Source organism: Phoca vitulina, unplaced genomic scaffold (assembly GCF_004348235.1).
Source record: "Phoca vitulina isolate PV1807 unplaced genomic scaffold, GSC_HSeal_1.0 scaffold15, whole genome shotgun sequence".
Lineage (NCBI taxonomy): Eukaryota > Metazoa > Chordata > Mammalia > Carnivora > Phocidae > Phoca > Phoca vitulina.
In genome coordinates this window covers 15094135-15118084 of record NW_022589718.1, presented here as the reverse complement: position 1 = coordinate 15118084, position 23950 = coordinate 15094135, and the positions used below count along the sequence as shown (strand labels likewise).

General features: G+C 46.1%; 1 protein-coding gene across 5 annotated transcripts in view; it reads right to left on the bottom strand.

The window, feature by feature from the left end:
• Positions 1-23950, bottom strand: part of LOC116637878 (low-density lipoprotein receptor-related protein 1B-like) — a 40093-nt gene that overhangs the window by 15232 nt on the left and 911 nt on the right. The window contains exons 2-18 of one of the 5 annotated variants that reach the window (XM_032413492.1): positions 21750-21863; positions 21111-21230; positions 20471-20710; positions 19516-19629; positions 18316-18435; positions 17256-17381; positions 15906-16109; positions 15007-15175; positions 14518-14686; positions 13156-13381; positions 12515-12640; positions 10488-10712; positions 5518-5829; positions 4644-4856; positions 3269-3466; positions 2513-2728; positions 734-972 (exon numbers count right to left, since the gene is read on the bottom strand). In XM_032413492.1, the coding sequence (XP_032269383.1) occupies positions 734-972; positions 2513-2728; positions 3269-3466; positions 4644-4856; positions 5518-5829; positions 10488-10712; positions 12515-12640; positions 13156-13381; positions 14518-14686; positions 15007-15175; positions 15906-16109; positions 17256-17381; positions 18316-18435; positions 19516-19629; positions 20471-20710; positions 21111-21230; positions 21750-21863 (3131 nt within the window). Of the gene's footprint in view, positions 1-733; positions 973-2512; positions 2729-3268; positions 3467-4643; positions 4857-5517; positions 5830-10487; positions 10713-12514; positions 12641-13155; positions 13382-14517; positions 14687-15006; positions 15176-15905; positions 16110-17255; positions 17382-18315; positions 18436-19515; positions 19630-20470; positions 21065-21110; positions 21231-21749; positions 22276-23950 lie in introns of those variants that run through there. The other 4 variants (XM_032413491.1, XM_032413493.1, XM_032413494.1 and 1 more) reach the window with 4 other exon arrangements.

The window sequence follows — 23950 nt, the reverse complement described above, 5'->3', positions numbered from 1 at the left end:
ATGATCTCAGGGTCCTGGGATCGAGTCCTGCATCAGGCTCCCTGCTTCTCCCTCTGCCTCTCCCTCTCCCTCTGCCCCTGCTCATGTGCGCTCTCTCCCTCTCTCAAATAAATAAATAAAATCTTAAAAAAAAAAGAATTCCTTTGCCATTTCAAAACCGCCCCTAGCACATTAAACGTTACGGCATCCTTCGCACCTCTCCTGACTTGGACACTCAGCTCTGGGGCAGGATGTACTAGAGGAGGGGAGGGGCTATCTGTGCCCCTGCTAACAGCCCCGAACCTTTAGATGCATTCTCAACCCCTCAGGCACCACGAGGCCTATCTCCTACCCATTTGACAGATGAGGAAGTAGAACATGAGGGAGTTAGTACTTTCTTCAGGTCAAACGCAAGCAGCAGGACTCAAGCCAGGCTGCATGTCCCACAGCGTGGCAGGGTCAGCGCACTTCTCAGTGATGGGGAAGCAGAGCTTCAGAGCAGATCTCTGGGGGGACATTTACACCACGGCCATGAAGACCTAACCCTTGCAAACCTACAATAAAAACCTCTTAAACGTTTGTCTTTCGACAAGAGCTCTTATCACTCTGGACACTTTGTTGTCATGACGAGTGGTTTTCTGGGCAGTAGGGATGAGAGCCTTCTCTGTTCTTGGGTTTTCTCACATTTTCTATAAGGAAGGCACATGTTGCGGTTGTGAGGAGAAATCAGTTTTTCTGAAGAAGGGTGCGCTACCTGCTCATCGGTCCCGTCTTCACAGTCGAAGTCCCGGTCACAGAGCCATGTGGCGGGCACGCACTCTCCACTCCCCCGGCACTTCACCTCCCCCAACGGGCACCGCAGCGGCCAGGCCCCAGGACAGCCGTCCTCGTCGGAGTGGTCCACACAGTCTCGGTTCCCATCGCAGCGCAGAGAGTTCGAGATGCACTGGCCGTTCTTGCATCGAAATTCCAGGGCGCTGCATTCTGCATGAACTGGAAAACAAAGCTTTAAGTAAGAACTCAGCCAGATGTGGAAGCCATCTGAAGGCATGTGAAACGTTGTGAAGACTCTCCGGTCTTCTGCTGTCACCTGGGGAACTAAACCCCAGCCCTCAAAGGTGGTTTGAATAGTGTTAGGCCAGAAAAGGCCTACTAAGCTAGCCCAGAAAAACCCCATCTTGGAGAATGAGGGCGGCGGGGACACACGAAGGACACCGGGATAGGGTGAGGAGTAGGGCTCTTCTCCAGGACCTTAACATCATCCATGAGGAGAGAAAGTCTCTCATGACATCCAGCATACCCTACATGTTATGTTCTTGGGCTCAGTTCCTACAGACAGAAGTTGCTTGACTTGGATCAAGAAAAAAAGCTCAGGTCCTAGGCAAAACCATAAATACACATTGAAAAGTAAATTATCCTTGGGGTTCCCTCCTGCCTCTCCTCCTGATGTTCTCGTAAGTCTGAGTGCACTGATATTGTCTGGCTACCCAGTGGCCTCCGTATTCAAATCTATCATGGTACTTCACCCAGCCTCCTCCTCTTCCCACTTCAACTCTCCAAATTCTCTCCTCTACCCTATTCCTACAATGTGATTAAGGTTCTTGAAGCAGGTCACTGGGAAGACTAAAAAGAAAGATTGAGTATCCCATTGACAAGAGGGGAAAGCAATCACATCTAAAAATAAGGACGGCCCACCGCATGAGAAGACCTGGATCAAAATTAAAATCTTCAAGATGGTCGATTCTAGCTCAAGAAACATTGTGTCAAGTAGACTGGTTTTCCACTAATGGGAATCTCGTTACAGAGAGGGAAGTCTTGTACCATGATCTCCAACAGCCCTCCAACTCAGACCCTTTCATCCCAGTCTGCTAACTTCGTGGTAAGGACAGTCCATCTTCGTTATCTGCAGATTCATTATTTGCACATTCACCTACTTGCCAAAATTCGTAACCCTCCCCCCAAATCCATGCTCCCACACTTTCACGGTCATTTGAGGATAAGCATACACAAAGCAGCAAAACACTTGCGTTGCCTAGCGCATGTTTCCAGTTGAGATGGAACAAGGCAACACTCTGCCTTCTCGTTTCAGTCCTCACACTGCAAACAAGTGTCCTTTCTGTGGTCTATTTAGAGCCATACTTCCCATGTTGTACTTTAGGGGGATTCTGCAGTTGAAAAGGGCCCCCAAGGGTAGTGCGGAAACGCTCTCTCGCGTTCCTAGTGCGAGATGCCTGTGAGCTGCCTTACAGAGCAAATACATGTGTTAAGCTTTGTTCGGGCAGGAGTTATAATGCTGTTGGCTGTGACTTCAATGTTAATGAGTCAACAATACGTATATCAAGTAGTCTTTAAACAGCAATACACCTAAAACAAGATTATATGTTGATTAGTTGACAAAAATATCATCACGAGAGATTCTCAGAAACCTCACCTTATATTTTTCCTATGAGCAATGATGTGATATCTGTTCATTCAGGGTTGGTGGCAACCCCGTAGAACATAACCTACCACAAATGAGTTGCACGGTACTTACCGCATCCTTGCTCATCTCTCTTGTCAGAACAGTCTGCATTGCCATCACACAGCCAGCTCTTGGGGATACAGCGGGTCTTGTTGTCACAACGTAAAGAACAATCTTCAGTGGGCTTCCAGCAGCCCAGCTCATCAGACCCATCCGAGCACTGCTGAGCCCCGTCGCAGTGGTATTTCTCCTCGATGCACTGGTTTCTGTTCAGACACTGGAAGACCCCTTAAGTGGAAAGGACCAAGGGCTTGTGCCATCTACTCAGTCCCACTGAAGGTTTAAAGTTAGATTAACTCACCCTCATCCTGGACTTTGAGGGGTAGGCAGACTGCATCCTAATTGTTCGAGCTCTATAGCTTATCTAATCCATAAACAAGCTTTAATAAAGTGCTCAGGTCAATTAAATTCGCAAGCTGAACGAGGTTGTTCAAGCAATAAGGGCTCATATTGGTTTGGTGACTTTAACAGCTTGTTGAAAAACACTGCCAAATCTGTTCTAAGTGGTCCATTCAGGTCGGTTTATGGCTCAGCCTTTAGAGAGGCAAATATTGGAACACTTAAGCGAATGTGAGGAGGCAAGGAAGCAATAGTTAAAAATTACACCTGGTAAAACATCTGACTTAACTGTGATAACACGGACACTGGCAGAGTCTGTAATCTGACAGACTGGGACCTTCAGCTACGACAATTAAGGAGAAGCGAGGGTGATTGTGATCAACGCCACGTGCCCAAAGCTGAATCAGCATTCCTGGCACAGAGACAGACCTGGTCTGTTGCAGAACCGGAAACAGTCCCCTTCGTCCGAGCCGTCCTGACAGTCCGGCTTGCCATCGCAGAGGTACTCCTGAGAAACACATCCCTCCCCGTTCCGACAGGGGACAGAGGATGGGGTGCAAAGCAGCGGGAGTGCTACGGGAAGTGCGGGGGGAGGACCGCCTGCAGCCGCCTCTTCAAGCTCAGGATCTACAATAAACGGTGGCTTCAGTGAGGCAGGCCCCGCGGTCTCGGCACCAGAGATGGGCTTCTACTGTCCCCCTCCTCCAAAAACCATTTTGGGGCTGGGCAGCTACATGTATCTACCTCGTAGGAAGAAAAAAGTGAAATGGCCTCAAAGCCTAGATCCTTAGGTGAGATGTGGTCCATCGGCCCATCATCTAATGGCTTCCTATTTGGGCAAATCGTTTTCTCCTTCAAGCCCAATAACTTCTTCTCACTGCCTGATGCTATCTGCTAGGAAGGAAAAGTAAAGTTTTGGGTGCCTGGGTGGCTCAACTGTTAAGTCTCAGTCTGCCTTCAGCTCAGGTCATGATCCCAGGGTCCTGGGATCAGCCCCCATCGGGCTCCCTGCTCCACGGGATGCCTGCTTCTCCCTCTCCCACTCCCCCTGCTTGTGTTCCCTCTCTCGCTGTGTCTGTCAGGCAAATAAAATCTTTAATAAATAAATAAATAAAGTTTCTGCAGACAGGGACTTGTTCTGTCTGGCTTCCTGTTATACCCTATAACAAAGCCCCCCGGATCCTGTGATAGGATTTCTGCTTTGTCTGCCTCAAGATCCAGGATCCGATTTTTTGGCGCCAGGCCAAAGGCTTATGTGAAGAGGGAAAAAAAAAAAAAAGCAGCTGTAAGCAGGGTAATCTGAACTACGGGTGCAGCTTCAACAGCCGGAAGGACTGCTTGTCCTGGTTGGTATCCACAGCCCCAGAATGGTTTCGCAAAGGATCCTCGGCGAGATGCTGCTGCATCTCTCTAAGCATCTTCTATCCTTGACCTAAAACGTTAAGACCGTGGGGGTTCCTCGGTAAAATCTGTTCGGGTAAGTGCTTTAGACAAATTAAATGGATCTCTTTACCATCAGATTAAGAGGTTTAAGGTGCTAACATGCGAGAGGGCTCCCCAAAGGGGTTATGGTGGGCAAACTTCTGGGAGTTTTGCCTGGGGTCTTGTGTCATTTAGCAACTTTGAGAAAGGTGTCCGATTCTTACTCCTCCAGGATAAGGCCAAGTTAGGGAAAAGGCCTGCTGCACTGTGGCTCAGGACAACTGCCAGTACAAAGATACCCAGGATTTTATCCTCTGAAAACACACAGGCGAGAGGCAGAGAAAGTGGATTTCAAAGAAGAACCCCACAGAGGAAGACTCGCCTGAAACCTGCTGATTCTCTGCCAGGATGATCATTTTCCTCACGTACGGCTCTTTTGACACCGCGAAGGGCTCCAGCGTCCTCCTGTCCCACAGCAGGAGGGCTCCCCTGTGCACGGTCACCAGGTAGGGCTCGTGAGCCGCTATAATGCCGTCACTCCAGGTTTTGTTCAAAGTGTACGTTCTATTTTTTAGGAGACTCAGACTTTGCAACCCTAAGGAAGAGTCAAGTGCTTACAAGCTGACAGAGAACAAGTGACCCGTGACAGGGGGCATGGGTAGCCCTCGATTAAGGGTCAGTGAGCCCCACTGATAATAAGCACAGATTCTTCCTATCGAGTTTTGTAGGTTTTAGTTTTGTAGTTAAAGATAGTCCCAGGAAGTGTTTAAAGCTCCAGGAACGTGAGATCTGCCGCGTGGAAGCGTCAGGCGTGCCGTTCCTGTCTCCCAGGCGGTGTGCCAACACGCTCGGTCACCTGCACACAGCCACCAGCCATTGGAGGTGGCTTCTGGAGGAGACCATCAGGGTAGAAGTCGTATCTGATATCCAGTGCACCTAAAGCACCTCTGTTTCATTTGCAATGCAAGTTTGGGTCTATTACTTCTACTCATGGAGACAGAAACACATTCCGAACAAAAAGCGACTAAGTATATGTTAGCTCTGCAGTTTTCTACCTCTCAAGTCAGAAATCTAGACTTACAAAGGAAACCGAGTTTGAGCTGAGGGACGTGTGCCCAAGCTGTAACTATGAAAACCAGATTTTGAGCCGAGGTCTAGCTAGTTCTAGGACCGACAGCGATCCTCATGCTGAAACGAGCCTTACCACCACCACTCCCCCAGCTTCTTCCAACCGCACTGCTCTGTGTCACGCTTACCTGACCCTTTGGTCGTCCAGAGGATGCTAGACGAGCCAAGGTCTAAGGCCATGTGGGTGTCCGCCGTCCAGGTGCCTGTCCAGACTTGCTGTCTGGTTTTGCCATCGAGAGTCATACTTTGCAAGTGTTTCCCACTTTCTACCCAGTAGAGCACTCTCTTTGGCCAATCGAGAAGAAGAGGCAGTATAATGCTGCCTGTTCTGTAGAGGGTCCGGGTGTCTGGGCCAGGGATCCTAGTCTTCTGGATAGCGCTTCGGTCACAGGGCACCCAGTACAAGTTCCCCGTGGGTATGTCCACATTTGCTGAGCAGACTGTGAGGGGAGAAAGGAACTCCCATTAGAAAGGACATTCAAATACATTCGTGCATGGTCTTAACGTTTTGGGTCAAGGATAGAAGATGCTTAAAGAGATGCAAAGCCTGGTCCCTAACAAGTCTACATGCCTCATTCACATGAGGAGTCCCATCATGCTTACTCTGGTTCCAGCACCTTATCTCTCATACGAGCCCACGTGATCCTCACAACCAGCTGGTGAGGGAGATATCCACCGCCTTTTAGAAGTTAGACATCTAAGTGGCAATGCTTACGTTTGCATGCAGACCTGCAACTTTGGATTCACCTCCCTTTTTGTCAGTTAAGTATGAAAATCAATCAATGATATGCCCAGTGGCTAGAACTGAAATTGCTATGGGAAAGCAGAGACTGGGTAAAGTGTCACCACAACAGTGGTATGAAAGGTCACCGGTAGAGTGGATGGATAATGAGGAGACCTACAGCCAGAAGACAGAGATAGGGTAGGGACCAAGTATGTGAAAGCCACAAAGTGGTAGCTTTTAAGTGTAACAGACGTGGGCACTAACCCCCCAAGCACTCCCTACTCCCATCCTGGCCCACTAGAGCTGCACAAGTGGGTCTCAGCTACGTAGTACCTACCCTGGGGTGTGCTATAGCATAAAAGTTAGAGCAGTATTAGGCTAGCAAGTCAGATTGCCATTTTTGAAGCACATTCCAAAATAAGGTGTCAGCTAATTACTATGCCTCAGTTTCTGCAAATGCCTGGTTGGGACAGTGCTTCTCTCAGTTTTGAGGATTAGAGTTCGTACCTATGAAGAGCTTAGGAGAGCATCCGTTATCTTAGAGCGATGTGCTGGAATGGCCAGTTGTTAAATTCAGGAATGCTGCAAGCTTGCTGTCCGGTATAATCATTATTAAAACTAGATTACATCAACTTAATCGCATTTGAAACGAAAATACTCCAGTCCTCACATTCCTGCATTTTGCTACTGCACACCCCTTCCTAACCCCACGTAAAGTGACATTACATTGGGAACTTGAAACCTGGCACTGTGGGCGTATTTTTAACCAGAGCCATTGGCAAACACTCCATATCAGGGCTTGATTTGTTTTCGGTTTTGTTTTCTAGACCAGGGACTGACAAACAATGGCTCTTGGGCCAATTCCAGCCTGCGGTGTGTTTTTGTAAATTCCGGGGGAACACACCATGGTCATTCGTGCACATATGGTCGCTGGCTCCTTTGCAGATACAATGGCAGAGTGCCCGAGTAGCCTGAAATAGTTAACTGTAGTTACTGTCTGGCCTTTTCTAGAAAGAGGCCGACAACCCCTGGCCTGGACTTAAGTGGCAGAGGAAAAATGTTAATATTGCAAATTAAACTCACCTAAGTCCCACCTATGGCCATGACATTTTAAAGACCACAAAAGTTGGGGAAAACATTTTCCTAGTATTTGAAAACAATTATCCAAATCGACAAATAAGTCCTTTGGGTCAATAAACTCATTCCAATTAGTTTTCACTGGTGCACTTCTCGCTTGTTTATGGAAACAAGTGTCAAATAACATTACAGCAGGACTGTATTCGCTCAGCAATGGCAGCGACTCCTTGCCAAATCAGATCGCAATCAAGCATGTATTCATGGTTGGATTTTGTTAAATTTTGATTGAACTATAAACTGCTTTTTTATTCTGAATTCTTGGATCTGTAGCCAATCTGAAAATCATGTAGCTATATGAAATTTACAACAAAGGACGTTGTATATTTTGTTATTTGTAAATTGTTACAACCTTTATATCAGTAAGCTTTATTACAAACATATATAACGTATCTATGCGCACATCCCCCACCCCCCCAGAGAGCTGGGTCTTAATAGAATACCCTGTAGTGTGCTGGGACCTATTTCAGAACTCAAATGTTAACTACGAGGGAGGTGGACAAACAGACGAGGCACAAAGCTGGGGCATGGGTAGCAGAATGGAGAAGTCTGTGCACACAGGATTCGTGTGTTCTAGTTCTTCCCACTGCCTGAGTGTTAGGGTGGGAGGTCTTACTATTCCTCATGTTTTCACGTGGAGGAACTTGCACAGAGTTGTCCCGCACATTCCTTAAGTCACTCTAGGAAAGAAGGGACTTGAGGTTGGCCAGTTAGTAAGAACGGACTAGCCACACCCAGTTCAGCTTCTCTCTTCTCCTTTGGGCTCTGTCATCCGCACAGAAGACAAGTTCTCCCTGGCATTAGATCTCACTAGTGCTGTGCAGATTCAAGGTTGAATGGCCAGTTGTCGGGACACAGAATGTTCTTTGAGCAATTCTATGCAGGTTCTTAAAGACATGAACTCTTGCCTAAAACAGAATTTTGAAGTCCTCCCATTTTTTATTAGCAACCTCCTCTGTATTTCCCAGCTACACTTTTCAATGAGGACAAGATTAACTTATTCAAGAGGAAACGCCAGGGTGCCTGGATGGCAGAGTCAGTTAAGCATCCGACTCTTGGTTTTGGCTCAGGTTGTGATCTTGGGGTCATGATATAGAGCCCCACGTCGGGCTCCATGCTCAGAACAGAGTCTGCTTATGTATCTCGTTCCCTGTGGCCCTCCCTGCCATGTGTGCTCGATCTCTCTCTCAAATAAATCTTTTTTTAAAAAAAAAAGAGAAAACACTGATATTAGCACCCTCTAATATAAGGATAAGCTGAAAGCTGCATGCTCATGGGTTGTAAGGAGGTCCTGAGATCTGCAAACAGGTCCTGGTAGGTAGTAACCAGCCTGATCCCTTCTGTGAAGGGCCTGCCTGGCTTTGTCAAGCTTTCAGCCACTGTACAGGAAAAAACACACCCGTGCGGCACCTTTACTCCTCCAACACTTCTGACACCAGATGTGGGTGTGTGGGGGGGTCCCCACACCAAGCAATTCTGCAACACTAGCCAAATGTCCCACAATTCAGTTCTGACCCTGTCCTCCTAGAGCTGGCATCAGAGCCCACGGGTTCTGTCCCAAGACTGCCCCCACTTCTGATGCCAACCACAAGTCTGGTTGTCACCTGCATTCTGATCTACTGGCTCTAAATCGGGGTTCCTACAAACCCCTTGAGTTTGAGGATTTGCTGCTCACAGAACTGAGGGAAACATATTTACTGGTTGATTTCATAAGAGATACAGATAAACAGCTGGACAAAGAGATCCACAGGGCAACATCCAAAGGGCCCACAAGTAGGAGCTTCTGTTCCCATGGAGATGGGGAATACCACCCTCCCAGCATATGGATGTGTTCACCAACCCAGCTCGCTGAACCACCTACTTTGGGGATTTCATGGAGGCTTCATCACATAGGCATGGCTGATCACTGATTCCATTTCCAGCCCCTCTTCCCTCTCCAGCGAACAGGGTGTGGGGCTGAAAGTTCTAAGATTCTAGCCGTGGCTTGGTCTTTCTGGTAAACAACCTCCCAGGGTCAGTGGTAAGGTTTTTAAATTTGTTCTGGCCTTAAGTCTGGATAATGTAGAAATGGACCTTAAATTCAATTTTGCACTGCACTGCAGACCCCACCAAAATTGCCTCATTCAAACCAAGCTCTTCCTATCACCTAGAAAATTCCAAAGGACTTAGGGGAGCTCTGTGTCTGATGCTATCACTTAGGAAGTTACAAAGGTCTTAGGAACTCTGTGCCAGTAACCAGGGACAGAGACCTATATATTTTCTATTATTTCAGAGCCACCTATCACAGGGACTCAACATTCCACAGTAGAAGCCAGCTCAAATGAAATTGCCAGTCCCTTACAAATCCTTGATGTGATCACTGTAACACAGAAACCTATTGGCTAAGATTAGCCAGTGGAGTGAAGGTGGCATTTTAATTGGTGGGAAGAAATGGGAAGAAATTCAAGATCACGAGTTTCCTCAGACAGCCATCAGATGTATTTCAAGAACGCTGCCCATTTCACTTTTTCCTGAAAGTTCTCCGGGACGGGTATTGGAAGTTCTTAGGTGCCAGGCATTGTGCTTGCCCACAGGACTCGGTAGAGTCTACTGCTCTGAAGGATGTCTCAGGAACACGCATTTCAATATGGCGCTTCTTGTAGTAAAGCATATCACTGGTACTTAGAGTACCCAGGGCCCAGACATTCAGAAATCAAATTACTCAGCCTAGAGCTCTAGCCTCATGTTCTCTTTTATAAAGTAGGTGTTTGCCTTTAGGTGGAGTACAGGGCGATAAGGGTGGGCTGTGCCATTCAGCAGTGTGGGAGAGGAGAGAAAGTATATATTACCACAATAAGAAGATATCTTGCTAGTTCCCTCAGAAATCTGCATTGCAAATCACTTCTAAATTAGTGCAAGAAAAATCTGCAATGCAAAATTGAAATATTTAAGGTCTATTTCTATCCTACCCAAACTTAAGGCCAGAAAAATAGAATTGAATTTCAAAAATTTACCACTGACCTTAGGATTTCCCAAATTATGGTAGCCTTTTAACAGCCTGTGCACCTTTTGTAAGTAAAAGGGTAAGTCAGATAGTTCATATTTAAATTACTTTAAAACCATTCTTTGGCATTAAGGTTGATTCAGATCAGGAACAGCTAGTTTTTTGTTTGTGGTTTTTTTTTTTTTTTTTTTTTTGGCTCTCATTAATTTTAGAGCCAGAAAATAAAGAGGAAAATCCAAAATAGCCACACAGCTTACCTGTGTGCTCTGTCCAAATCTCTCGCTTTTCTCCTGAATAGCCACTTGAGCAGAATAGCTGTCCCTGGGCATTTGTCCAGTAGATGAGGTTTCTTTTCCAGTCAATATCCAGTAAATAGATGTTCCTAGGATGCTCTTGAACTAGGGTTCTCTCTATAGCAGTTCCCATAAAACCAACTTTCAATAAGTAGAGACGTTTGCCAGAAGAAAACACTAGCTTTAACTCTACCAAGAAAAAGGAGAGATTTACTGTTTGGCCATTTGTCAGATAAGCCCCATGCTCCTTTCTTGAGCAATCTCTCCAGCTGAGGTACACTTCTAAAGGGGTCTTATCAAATTCCCTTCTGAAACACATATACAACACCAATGCCCTAGCTTCCTTGGAGAAGGGAGTCATTTGGGCAAATGAAGAATTGCTCTGCTTTCCCAAGGCACTAAGTCTTTCAAATTTCTGCTGAAAGTTTAACACAGAACCACAAGGATTAGGGCTGGGCGGTGCCCCGTTTGATTCAGTAATGTCCTTAAATCCTTGCTCATGGCACACAAGTCTCAGTAGAAAGAATTTTAAATTCGATTGCCTATTTAAAGGAAAGTTACTTGGGTATTTAACTCTATATATAATGTTCAAGATACAATTTAAGCTCAAGTCCTGAGTTTGGCACAACAGCCTATTACATACACCATGATCACATTCAGTGGCTACCCCTGAGAATTATGTTATTTAAAGGTAGTTAGAGCATGAACGTATTTACATCATTTATCCTTATCCTTAAAATCTGAGTGTTCTTTAGCAAAAAGTAATTGGGGGGGGGCACCTGGGTGGCTTAGTCAGTTAAGCACCCGACTCTTAGTTTCAGCTTAGGTCATGATCTCAGGATTGTGAGATTGAGCCCTGCATTGGGCTCCATGCTCAGCGGGGAGTCTGCTTGAGATTCTCTCTCCCTCTCCTTCTGCCCCTCCCCCTGTTCATGCTCTCTCTAAAATAAATAAATAAAATCTTTCAAAAAAAAAAAGTAATTTGGATAGAGATGCTCAATGGAGCTTATAAGCCTCAATATTTCAAAGACAAATCAATTAACAATACTGAAGTAGACCCTGCTTACAAACCTAAGTCAGAATACACAATAGTCATAAGACTACGGAGAATTTCTTTTTCATACCAACTTAATTTCTGGGTAAAACTGAGAGGTGTTAGCTATTTTTTCCTGCTTCAAAAATCAATCAAACCCAAATATTCATTGATGGATGAATGGAGAAACCAAATATAGTATAAATAAAATGATTATTCAGCCTCAAAAAGAAAGGAAATTCTGACACATATTACAACATGTACGAACCTTAAAGATAGTAAAGTAAAATAAGCCAGCAACATAAGGACAGATACTGTAGGATTCCACTTATATGAGGTTCCTAGAGTTGTCACATTCATACAGAAAGCAGAATGGTGGTTTAAGGGTGGGGCTGGCGGGAAAAGAATGGGGAGTTATTGTTTAATGGGTATAAAATTTCAGTTTAGGGAGATGAAAAAGTTCTGGAGAGGGGCACCTGGGTGGCTCAGTCAGTTAGACGTCCAACTCTTGATTTCGACTCAGGGCGTGATCTCAGGGTCATGAGATCAAGTCCCACATCAGGCTCTGCGCTCACTGGGGAGTCTGCTTGAGTTTCTCTCCCTCTCCCTCTGCCCCTCCCTTTTGCTCACACTCTCTCTCTCTAAAATAAATAAATCTTAAAAAAAAAAAGAAAAAAAAGAAAAAGTTCTGGAGATGGATGGTAGTGATAGCTGCATAAAAATGTGAATACACTCAAAGCCACTATACACTTGAAAGAGGTTAAAATAGCAAGTTTTATGTTCTATACTTTTAACACAATAAAAAAAAAAAGAACCTAATCAAGATCTTTGGATAACAAAACTTATCAAAGTAAGGTTGTCAGTGTAAAAGTGATCCCAAAATGGAAACTACATTATTTCCAGGCCTACCATGGAATGTGCCTCCTTGAGCCAAGCCCATTTCGCCCAGCACACTTACCACTACATATCCCAGAAGGTAAAAGGAACATTCCCTCTGGACAAACACACTGATAGCCCTTGGGATGGACGGGGGACAGGAGACAGAGGTGGCTGCACGAGCCCGGAGCGCATGCTGGGTATCTGCCTATTTTCAAATAGAAATAGGTTAGATATGATCTCAGAATTCTCCATACTTGTTCAAAACTTAATACTCAAGGGGAGTTAAGTTAGTTTTGCCTTAAGAGGAATCCCAGTATACTCGTTACCTTCTAGGTAGGCATGCTGACCTTTAAACTCCCATGACCCCCTTCCGGATAGTAGCAATTACTTATCCATATTAAGCTCAGGCCAGTAAGTCTTCAACTAACAGCATCTTCTGCCCTAGAGTTAAGGCAAAAGGACTGCCTGGTTGCTGATAGGAAGACTCCTCTAGAAGTAAATAGTGGTCTCGGCTCTCTACTTCAGTGAGTCTCTCGGACCCACTTAAGAAGTATTATCTGAGTTGAATCTGACATATAATTTCTGATTAACAAAAGCTTTTAACTCCTAGTCAATGAATATTTGACTTCCTTCTGTAAACAGGATGCTGGGCTTTCTTCAATTTTCTGTCAAGAACTGAAAACTTTTACGTCATCAACAGTTAACATGTCAGTGACATACCCTTGGGCTGTTGGGATTTGTGGAGGACCGAGAAAGCAGATATGGAAGCATTGAGCAATACCACTCTCTCCTTTGGGGTGTGGGGCGAAGTGTGAAACAGCCGTATTTTATTTGCCCAGAAGAAAGAGTTCTCAAATACAGCTAGTCCTATTGGGTCGTCATCTTCCAAGAAGATCTCAGGAAAGGTGTGCCTCCCACTGCCATCCACGTTTACTGTCTCTATGGACTGAAGGGTAGAGTCATGAGAGCCGGGCAGCATTAGCCAGAGGGGCCGACATCAGTGCGCCTCTTGCGTGGATACCGATTAAACATCTTCACACGCTATCAACTTGACAAAGATGAAAGCATCTTAGAATTCACGGAGGCTAATGCCAAAGCCAGTGGTTGGACTGGCTGGGGTCACAGGTACGTTGTATAAGTAGCTACCATATCTTACTGTCTGCATCCAGAAATTGTACCAAGTCCTTTCCCTACATTCTCTAACTGCTATCTGAGATAAACAGAGAGGGCAATGGGAGCTCAAAGAGGTGCCATAAATTGCCAAAATCACAGCTGAAGTAACAGACTTAAAAATACCACTCCCGGGGTCCCTGGCTGGCTCAGTTGGTATAGCATGCAACTCCCAAAGTCAGGGCTGTGAATTCAAACCCCAATTTGGTTGTAGAGATTACTTTAAAAAAATGGGGGCATCTGGGTGGCTCAGTCGGTTAAGCATCTGCCTTCAGCTCAGGTCATGATCCCAGGGTCTTGGGATCGAGCCCCACGCCGGGCTCCCTGCTCAGCGGGGAGTCTGCCTCTCCCTTTCCCTCTACCTCTCCCCACCATGCTCTCCCCCAACCCAAATAAATAAATAAAATCTTAAAAAAAAAAACAAAAAACCAAACTCTTAGAAAAAAACTATGACCCCCAAGCCTATGCTTTTAGCCACCATGTCATATTGGTCTGTCAGTTTGATGTTTCCAAAAATAAGATAAAATCAACAGTAATATTAAGACCTAGAAATAGGAGTACAAGTAAGTACTAAGTAAGAAGTACTTAACGACATGCTTTCAAGGAGGCAGCCTGCCATCTTAAAAGGTTTTATATCCTGGGTAACAACATGGAATATGACCTATACTACCAGGAAATTCCAGTGTTAAGTTTGACTGCAGTGTTTGAGAAAGCCACACTAAGTCTCCCAACCTATGTTGATCTGGTCGGGCTCCACCTAAAGATACTGTGCCATCATAGTTTGCTTTTCTCAGTCTGCATGGCCAGAAGACACCTTGCAGTGTTGATGCGAGACTTAGGAGAACTTTGTAGTTACCCACAGTCCTACCAAGCCCCTACTAAATGTTTTTCTTCCTGACTTCTCTCCAGTACCTCTTTATATTCACTGATCCAGTAGAGCCGGCCGGCCACGTAGTCCAGCGTCAGTCCCACAGGCTCCTCCATGTGGACAGCTGCGAGCACCTTCCGATCCGAGCCGTCCATCCCTGCAGCTTCAATAGTTCTCGTGCCTTTCTTACCACGATTTACCCAAAACAAGGACCTGAGGAAAGAAAAAGCGCAAAGTGTTAACAGTAGCCCCCCCAACCCCGGACTGCACATACACTGTCCTGAACAGCCAGGCCCCCTTAGCGCTCTTGTTCAGGCCCCAGGTCACTGCGCAGCTAAGAATGCAGGAGATTTCTGCCCTCAGACTCAGTGGGCTGAAAAGCTGCTCTCCCTAGGATTCCATTTAGACTTAAAATGAAGACATTTTTGGAGCAAATGAGACCTACGTTGAAAACGTGGAAGGGCTCCCTTATCAACTTAAATATCTAAGATAACCAATGATTTGGGATATATTCTCAAAGAAACACTACTTACTTCCTCGTGGGAAACACGATCAGCTGCTCTGGCACCAGATCCTTTTCCAAGATCCTGACGTAGCCTCTGCCATCACTCAAGCCAGCACCGATGACCCTCGCGAAGCTGCTAGCCCAGTACAACTGCCCCGTGAGCCAGTCCAAAGAGATACTGTCCACGGTTTTAAGTTCTGGGGATACACGAGACAGGATTATGCTCCCGTATTCTTCTACCTTCTTCCTACCTTGGAAAAAAGATTCGGACTAAACTTTTCTACATCTTCTGACTTCAGGCTGTATGAGGCAGCAAACGGGACACAGGGAAGGAAGACCAGAGATGTGCTATGTCCAATATACAGTGGGCAGTAGGGAAAGAGAAGGACCTTAGCGGGAGCAGAACCAAGAAATCCAAGAGAATGCAATGACCTCAGTTTGGGGCAACAGCTATTGCAGAAGTCTCAGGGGAACTGTTAGGAATTGCAACTCTTAACTGCTAGCAGAGGATTTCTATGTGCCCAGGACAATGCCAAGCACTTCCTCACATGTACCATTCGTCTTGAATCCCCCCCTGCTTACCCAATGAAACAAGGGCTATCCCTTTCGTCTTACTGAGCGTGGCTCAAAGGAGTTAACAACTTGCTCAAAGTCACATACCTAGTGGTGGAGCGGAGACTAACCTTGGCCTGAGGCCACATCCCCAAACTTTCTGTACTTCTTTAGAGTGATCTCATTCTCCGGTTATGCTCTACCAAAGCTCCTGTTGAGCCAAATTACGTGGTCTTATCTCAAATCGGGATTGTATACACTCTCATGATTCACGACAAGTGAGTCCACAGACGGTGTCCAGATAAATACATAGGTTGCTTATACTCTGCTGAAGTAGCTTTAAGAAGTTAAGGCTCTTAACGTCAAGAAATATACCTGGATAGAGAGGAACCGAGTTTGGCTGCCCAAGGACGAACACATGTAAGACTTCATCCACCCAAAAGTACATGCTTCTCTCAAGATCATAGGCAACAGAAGCAGGCCTCGATTTTATAGGTATCAGGGTCTCATAGATGCCTGTTCTTCGATCCAGGACACCAAGTTCTCTGTCTGCCGCTATAAGAATTTTAACAGCATCATCTGCAATAGAAGGTGGAAAAGGAATAGTGACACATCCCTTTGACACTTTCTTTCAGGCCATTCTCTTTCACCAAAGATGCTGTCCCATCTCCCATGCTAAAATCCACTTATCCCTGAAGTCTGGACTCTGGTGTGTCCAGAGATCTAGCTGACCACCCTAAGTTACAATTCCTCCTCTGAAGTCCAACACTTTCCAACTCATCTTTGGAACTTTGGGCCTATTTGATTTCGATGCAGCCCTTCCCCTACCTAGACAGAGGTCCCCTGCACCATCACCCCCACCTCGTACACAGCAGCCAAATGGAATTCACCATTCCATCATCAAGGCAGAGCAGGCCCAGTTAACATTTTATCGGGGCGGGGGGGTCTCTGGAGCACCTAGGTGTATAGACTACAGAATAGCTAAGTCATTTTATTTTATTTTTTTTTTATTTTTTTATTTTTTTTTTATTTATTTATTTGAGAGAGAGAGAATGAGAGACAGAGAGCATGAGAGGGAGGAGGGTCAGAGGGAGAAGCAGACTCCCTGCCGAGCAGGGAGCCCGATGTGGGACTCGATCCCGGGACTCCAGGATCATGACCTGAGCCGAAGGCAGTCGCTTAACCAACTGAGCCACCCAGGCGCCCCAGTCATTTTATTTTTTTAAAAGATTTTATTTATTTATTTGAGAGAGAGCATGAGAAGGGGGAGGGTCAGAGGAAGAAGCAGACTCCCTGCCGAGCAGGGAGCCCGATGCAGGACTCGATCCCAGGACTCCAGGATCATGACCCGAGCCTAAGGCAGTTGCTTAACCAACTGAGCCACCCAAGTGCCCTAGCTAAGTCATTTTAAAGATACTTAATATGGGGGCACCTGGCTGGCTCAGTCAGGAGAGCATGCAACTCTTGATCTTGGGGTTGTAAGATGTAGCCCCATGTTGGGTGTAGAGATTACTTAGAGAAATAAAATTAAAGAAAAATAAAGACACTTAATAGCAACTGATACTTGATTTGGCCAAGGAATGTTGTAATGGCAGCTTCTTTATGGAAAGAATAAAGTCACCTCTAATACTAGACCCTAAAGTGAATCATCGATAGCACTTCTATCTATAATTACCGCTAAGGACAGAGCAAGGGCTAGGCTTTGCTTAGGGTCGTGAAACTCACCTGTAACTCGACAACTGGTACCATTGTAGAGCTGGTGACCTTGAACACATGCACAGGAGTAAGAGCCTGGGACATTACGGCATAGCTGGCCACAGGGACCGTAGGCCTTGGAGCACTCATCTATATCTGAAAGAGAGTCAGAAGTCAGAGATGACCAGGGAGCAATCTTTTGAGTGTTTTGGGACCATTGGGCCCCCTTTCCGATGCTCACTGGACATGTATTATGTGGAAATCCCTGTGCTGGGTGCTGGGATGGACAGTCCCCGCCTCTATGGAGTTGCCATACAAGTAAGTGTAATTCAGCAGGAACGTCAGTGTGGAGACCCCAGATGTGTGGCCGGTACAGAATCCAGATGGAGGTTACCCTAGCAACACTGTTGGCGGTGTTGCTGATTCAGAATGAATGGTAAGATGCCTATGCACTGCCGGGGGGAATGTCAAGTGGGGCAGCCCCTGTGGAAAAGAGTTTGAAGGTTTCTCAAGTTAAACGTAGAAGTTACCGCATGATACGACAATTCCCCTTCTGGTGCGTACCCCGGAGTATCGAAAGCTGGGATTCAGACATATGTACACCAGTTGTCCATAGCATTGTCCACGATAGCCAAAAGGTGGAAACCACCCAAATGCCCATCAACAGATGGATCAACAAAATGGGGCATATACGTAGAATGAGGTATTTGGCCTTAAAAAGGAAAGGAGAGTCTGACACCTGCTACAACATGGATGAACCTTAGTGACAGGCTAAGTGAAATAAGCCAGACACAGAAGAACAGATACCACATGACTGCACTTACATGTAGGACTAGAACAGGCAAATTCAGAGAGACAGAAAGTGGGTAGAGTTTCCCAGGGACTGGGGACAGAGTTATTGTTTAATGGGGACAGACTGTTGGGGAGGATGAGAAAGTTCTGGAGATGGATCGGGGTGATGTGTACACCCATTGTGAATGTGGTGGAGGCCCCTGAATTACACCCTTAAAGTGATTAAGATGGTAAACCGCATGGCATGTATGTCCCGCTGCCATAAAAACTTCGGAAGATGCACCAGATGAACTCTGACCTGCACAGCTCTGCCCGTCCGGCTGTAACTGCCACCCAGCTCCACACGAACACTGGACTCCCCAGCTGGTGTCACTGCACTGCCTCTCACAGCCCCCATTGGCCAGGGAGCAGTTCTTCCCTGGTAGAGACAGGGCAGCGGTCAGGAGAGCTGAACACGGTACGGATCAAACGTGGTGTTACAGCGCCCTACACGGTGTGAGGACTAAGCTGTGGTGTTACAACGCCCTACATGGTGAGAGGACTATAGAGGACCTCTGAAGAATAACCTTTGACCCTGCCCTCTGACCTAGGAATGTGGAGGCTTTGGGGAAAGACCGTAGAACAGGGAAAGTGAGGAATCACGGAGCAGGGGAAAGGACTTTTCTAGGCAGACAGTCTGGATAATTTCAAATGCTGGTATATTGCTCACCCACGGAAGGGCCAGCAACCTCTTCCCTATGTTCTCTAGAAAACAGAAGTGGCCAGGACCCTCGCCTCAGGAAGCGATATAGTAATTTCTTAGTCTCAGCGAATTACCTCTATAGCACCGGAAACCTGTGCTTTGTCCCACTGTTCATGCTTTCAGTGTCCTATGCGTTCCTTTCGTAGAAAGCGGCTTTCACAGCCCTTAGCAGCACTACAAAGGTCTCATCATACACATCTAAGCCCAGATTTAAGGAGGAAGTGAGACAGATGACAAAGTGACCTGGGGACAGGTGCTCCCTCCCCCCCGGCCCAACTTGAACCAACAGTGATTTTTATAGTGAGAATCACAAGGTTTTAAAGTTTGAGATGCTTGCTCAGGAGCCTCCATCCTCACCAGGAAACAGTCTTCCTCAGTCCTTCCTCAGTTAAATCCTTAGAGAACTCACCATATGGTCTTGAACACGTGATTTGCTTCTCAGTGGCAAAGTCTATGTTTTTTTATTCCAGAATTTTCGGAGCAATGTGGTTTGAGGCGTTTAGTCTATTTAGCCGTTACGTGAGGAGAACTCGCAAAGTTTTACAGCTCAGGTAAGCTTTGCACACACTCAGGAGACCAGAGTCAAGGCCCGGAACTTGTAAGATGTGGGGGACCCATCACGGAAGGATGACTGCTGACGTAGGGGTTTGGTCCAAGCATTCTCTGAGAGCATGGACCCCCGTGATAACTAAGGCATTGGCTGATGCAATCAGAGTCTCCCCACCCCCACGTGACACCCGGCAATTGGGTCCTCACCACACGTAGTGGGCTCATCAGCACCATCCGCGCAGTCTGCCTCGCCATCACACATCAGGGATTCCAGGATGCATTTCCCTTCATCACATCTAACCGTGCCTTCTGGACAGGAGGCTGTGTAGGAAGGAGAGCCTTCTTTTCCAACAGCACGTGGGGGAAGGGGGAGCCAAACAGACGATCATTAATTATAGTAAGGTGGCAGGATTGTCAGAACCCAAGGCAAGTCTAGGTAGGAAAGAAAGTCTTATCATTTTAAGCAGAGTTGTCAGGGAACTGGGACTTAAGACTTGATAACGACGAAGTCACGCAAGCCACTTGGGCACTGGGTTGAAATAATACTGAATTCGAACTGAATTAGTATTAAGTAGTTGTAATTGAAATGGTGTTAAAATCTGTCAACATGAGCCCTAAAGGAAGACCCTCTTACAAAACCAGTTTATACATGATAAAAATGTTAGAATCTGAATATATTCAATATTGCAGATTTAATTCTAGAAAGATCAAGTGGGATTGTGGTTTACTGTGAAGTTGGAGGTTCCATTGCATTGTATATGTGGGGTAAAGAAAAGGAACGTGGTACTCATCAAGTTCTTTGCAGGGGTTGGGGGGCGGGGGAGGGAGTCCTCTTTTAATGAGAAATTTCCCCCTGTCATTGACTACATAAGGACGTGAGGCATCCGTTAGGAGGCTTCCTTCAGATATGGATGCTCCGGGGTTCTGAGCCATGGCCATACTGCCTAGAGTGTCCAGCACAGAGTTACTATTCGAGCACTGCTCGATGCTTCCGTGGACAACTAACTACGTCTTGGTCATTGCTAGGAAACACCCTATTTTTAGATATAGGATGGAAGTCTCGGTTATAGGAATGAAAATGCAACTTTTAGAAAGCAGCCCACGTGGTACAACCGTCCTCTTTAAAGGACAGGCCGGGAGGGGTGAGGGGAGGGGCACTCACCACAGGCGTCCTCGTCCGAGGAGTCCCCGCAGTCATTGACCCCGTCGCACCTCCAGCTATCCGCAATACACAGCTTGTTCCTGCATTGCCACTGGCCCGCCAGGCAGCGGCTCGGGGAGCAGCGTGCTTCATCGAGCCCATCTCCACAGTCCCCAGGGACGTCACAGAGTTCCCAAGCCTCGCGACACTGAGAATGTCCCGGACACTGGACTTTCTGGCCAGGGCATGCCATGGAGACCTCTGTAAAAGGCAGGCGTTGGCTCAGTGCGGTGGAACGGCTGAGCTGCAGGCTTGTGTATTTGGGTATTCACAGTTTGCTCATGGATTTGTTCTCCGCAAAACCAAGAACCGAACGGGATGCTGGCCACTGGACATGTGGCCCCAACTCTGTACACTGAAGTTTCACCCCCAAAGCAGCTTAAAAAGCCAAAAGAGGCAAGAATCTTTTAGGTGATTTTGCAAAATGCAGAAGTGGATAAAAGGTCACCTGTCATCCCGGCGACAATCGAACATGTGGATTTAGCCCCCGTCCGGCAGAAGGCTATCTAGTGACTTGCTGGTGTCCCTTAATAGCGTGGAGGTTCATCGATGTGGCTAACACAGAGAGAACATGTCCGAAGAGAAAATAAATTGTACGTACCACAGTTAACCTCATCAGAGCCGTCCAGGCAGTCCCCTGCGCCATCACAGAGCCAGCTAACAGAAATACACTTCCCGTCATCACACTGCCAGGCCTGTGGGTGTCCACGACACACTTCCTCTGCAGGCAGGGGGTAGTGTTCGAGAGGCAGAGAGGAAGAGGTGTCTGTCAGGGCGTTGGCAGCTTTTCAATTCGGGTTTCGTATGAAGTATTTTCATTAGCAAAAGAACAAGTAAGTCCCGATCTGCCACGGAGTCCATCCTAAATTTGCCTGTCCTTTCCGTGTCACCCCGAACAACACACCATACCCCTGCCTTCCAGCTTCAGTACTATTTAAAATGTTTTATCCCAGTTTCAGTACTTGTCACATGTTTAAGCTAGACTTGAAGGTGAGAAAAGCCAGACTTGTGCTGGATTTTCTATCCCAACTAGCCCTCCACACTTGTCTTGAGAACAATGCTACCAACATGTACATCCCCAGACTTACCTGCTGAAAGGCTGCAACAACCCAGCACACCTAATATTCCTGAATACCCCCTAGGAGGGAAAACCCTAAGACCTGACCCCGTCAGCCAGGCACACAGCACTAAGGGCCATTCTCATCCATGATGAGAACACAACAGGGCGAGGAGTGCTCACCACACTGCTCATCAGTCCCATCAGGGCACTCTTGCCGTCCATTGCAGAGCCAGGTCACAGGAATGCACCTTTCCCCACACGCAGCTTGCCTCGTCATGTTACACCTTACTTCATCTGCATTGGATGAACAAAAAGCAAATCCATGCCAGTTCCTGGCTTCCTTGGGTACAAGAGAACACCTTTTCATGAGAAGCTGCGGTGAAAAGGTCATTCAGAGGAAGGTCCTTCAACTAATACCCACAACACTAGGGGGATTCAGTACCATAAAAATCCATAGGACTTCCGCAGTAATGATCCTTGGAAACTGTTCTTTCTGGTGGTGTGGAGTTGGGAAATTGCCATTCGCCTCCATTTTCCCATTCGAATGGGGTCCACTTGCACTGTTCTCAAAGAGACCCAGCTACTGCTCCAGATCTGGTTTGATCTTAAAGACTCTGTATGAATAGTTGTGCATTTAGAAGTCTAAGCTCAAAGTTTGGGCTCCAGTTTACTTTTTTTTTTTTTAAGATTTTATTTATTTTTTTTGACAGATAGAGACATTGAGAGAGAGGGAACACAAGCAGGGGGAGTGGGAGAGGGAGAAGCAGGCTTCCTGCTGAGCTGGGAGCCCGATGCAGGGCTCGATCCCAGGACCCTGGGATCATGACCTGAGCTGAAGGCAGACACTTAACGACTGAGCCACCCAGGCGCCCGGACTCTAGTTTACTTTTAAGCATGTGCAGACACATTTAAAAATTAGATTAGGATTTTGGGTCCTACATACTATCTTCATAAGAATGACTCTAATAAGTTGGTTATAAATATTTAAGGTTTCAGTTATTTGCATGAGACTAATTTACACTATCTGTTTTATTCAAGTCATGAACTTGTGTTTATCAACCTTGAATGATTAATGCTCAAAAATAAGCCTGTTATGGAATGTGGTCCTCAGAAGGAAACACCAGGAAGGGCTGACTATACTGAATTTACTACACTGTCCTAACTTTCAAAGAGAAAAAGCCAATCTTTAGTTCCTAGAAAAGATAAACCACATGGCCTGTACTAGAAGTCTCTGCAAGATGCAGTGAAGAACCCCCCCTCCATGGTCCTACTCCCAGGAACAATTTGTACATGGAATGGAAAGTGGTACACAAGGTTGTGTAATGGAAATTGACAAATGGAAGGCCATTGTGTAGACCACACCTTCGTTGGTAAGCGACCATTTGTTAGTCTTACTTGTATCCCTCTAAGATAGTACTTTTAGCTTAGCTACTCAAGGTTTGATTTTGTTTTAAGGCTGACTTATAAAAAACATTTTAAATAAAATATTCAGAAAGTATTGGTTACTAACGGGTAGCTAACAACTCTGCCATCTACTCAGATGCCATGCAAGCAATCTCACTTAGCTTGACCAAAACCATTGAAAGCAGGTGATATTGGCATTTTAGTGAGATCACTTACTAACAATATGACCTTGGGAGAGTTACTTCCTCTCTCTGGATCTCAGTTTTCTGTCTATAAAATGAGACTAGTAAATAAGTGATCAGAAGAGAAAGATTCATAGATTAAATGGCCACAAAGCCACTTGGCCCGCAGTATACCCACCATATAAATCTTCATAAAGTGTTAACTCTTTTGCTACCACTTCTGGAAGGTCCTTCCAGAAGGATCCCAATTAGGGCTCCAGTCAGCCCTCAAAGACTCACACTTGCAGGTGAGTCACACCTGGAACAATATTTTGCCCTGGTGATTCTCAGTCTGGAGACCAAGTGTGCATATAGATTCTACACATCTGCAGAGGGGTCTCAAAACATTACTTCTCACTTATGTAGATGCTTCCTGTGAATAAATCAGATATATTTTAACATATTTACTTATATGTTAAGTATAGGGTAGCTTTCTCATAGTCTGTTAATATGCCAAGTAGGGTGATCACATGCTATTCTAGAACAGACATCCTAAAGAGGGCTGCATGCCATAAGGCTTCGGTAACCGCTGCTTCGTAAAAAATGCAAGTAGCTGCAAAGGTGCTTCAGTAGTGATGCGAAAAGACCACACAGAGCAAGGGCTTCTCATCACTGCAGAGATGCCCCACCAGGTGAGGCAAAAATCCTGTGGGTTAGAATCCCTCCTGGAAGACAAACAACTCAGTTAAGTGGCACCTCCTCCAAATTAGTTAACATCCCCTTGACCAAGAGTCTGCATAAGTTAAAATGATATAA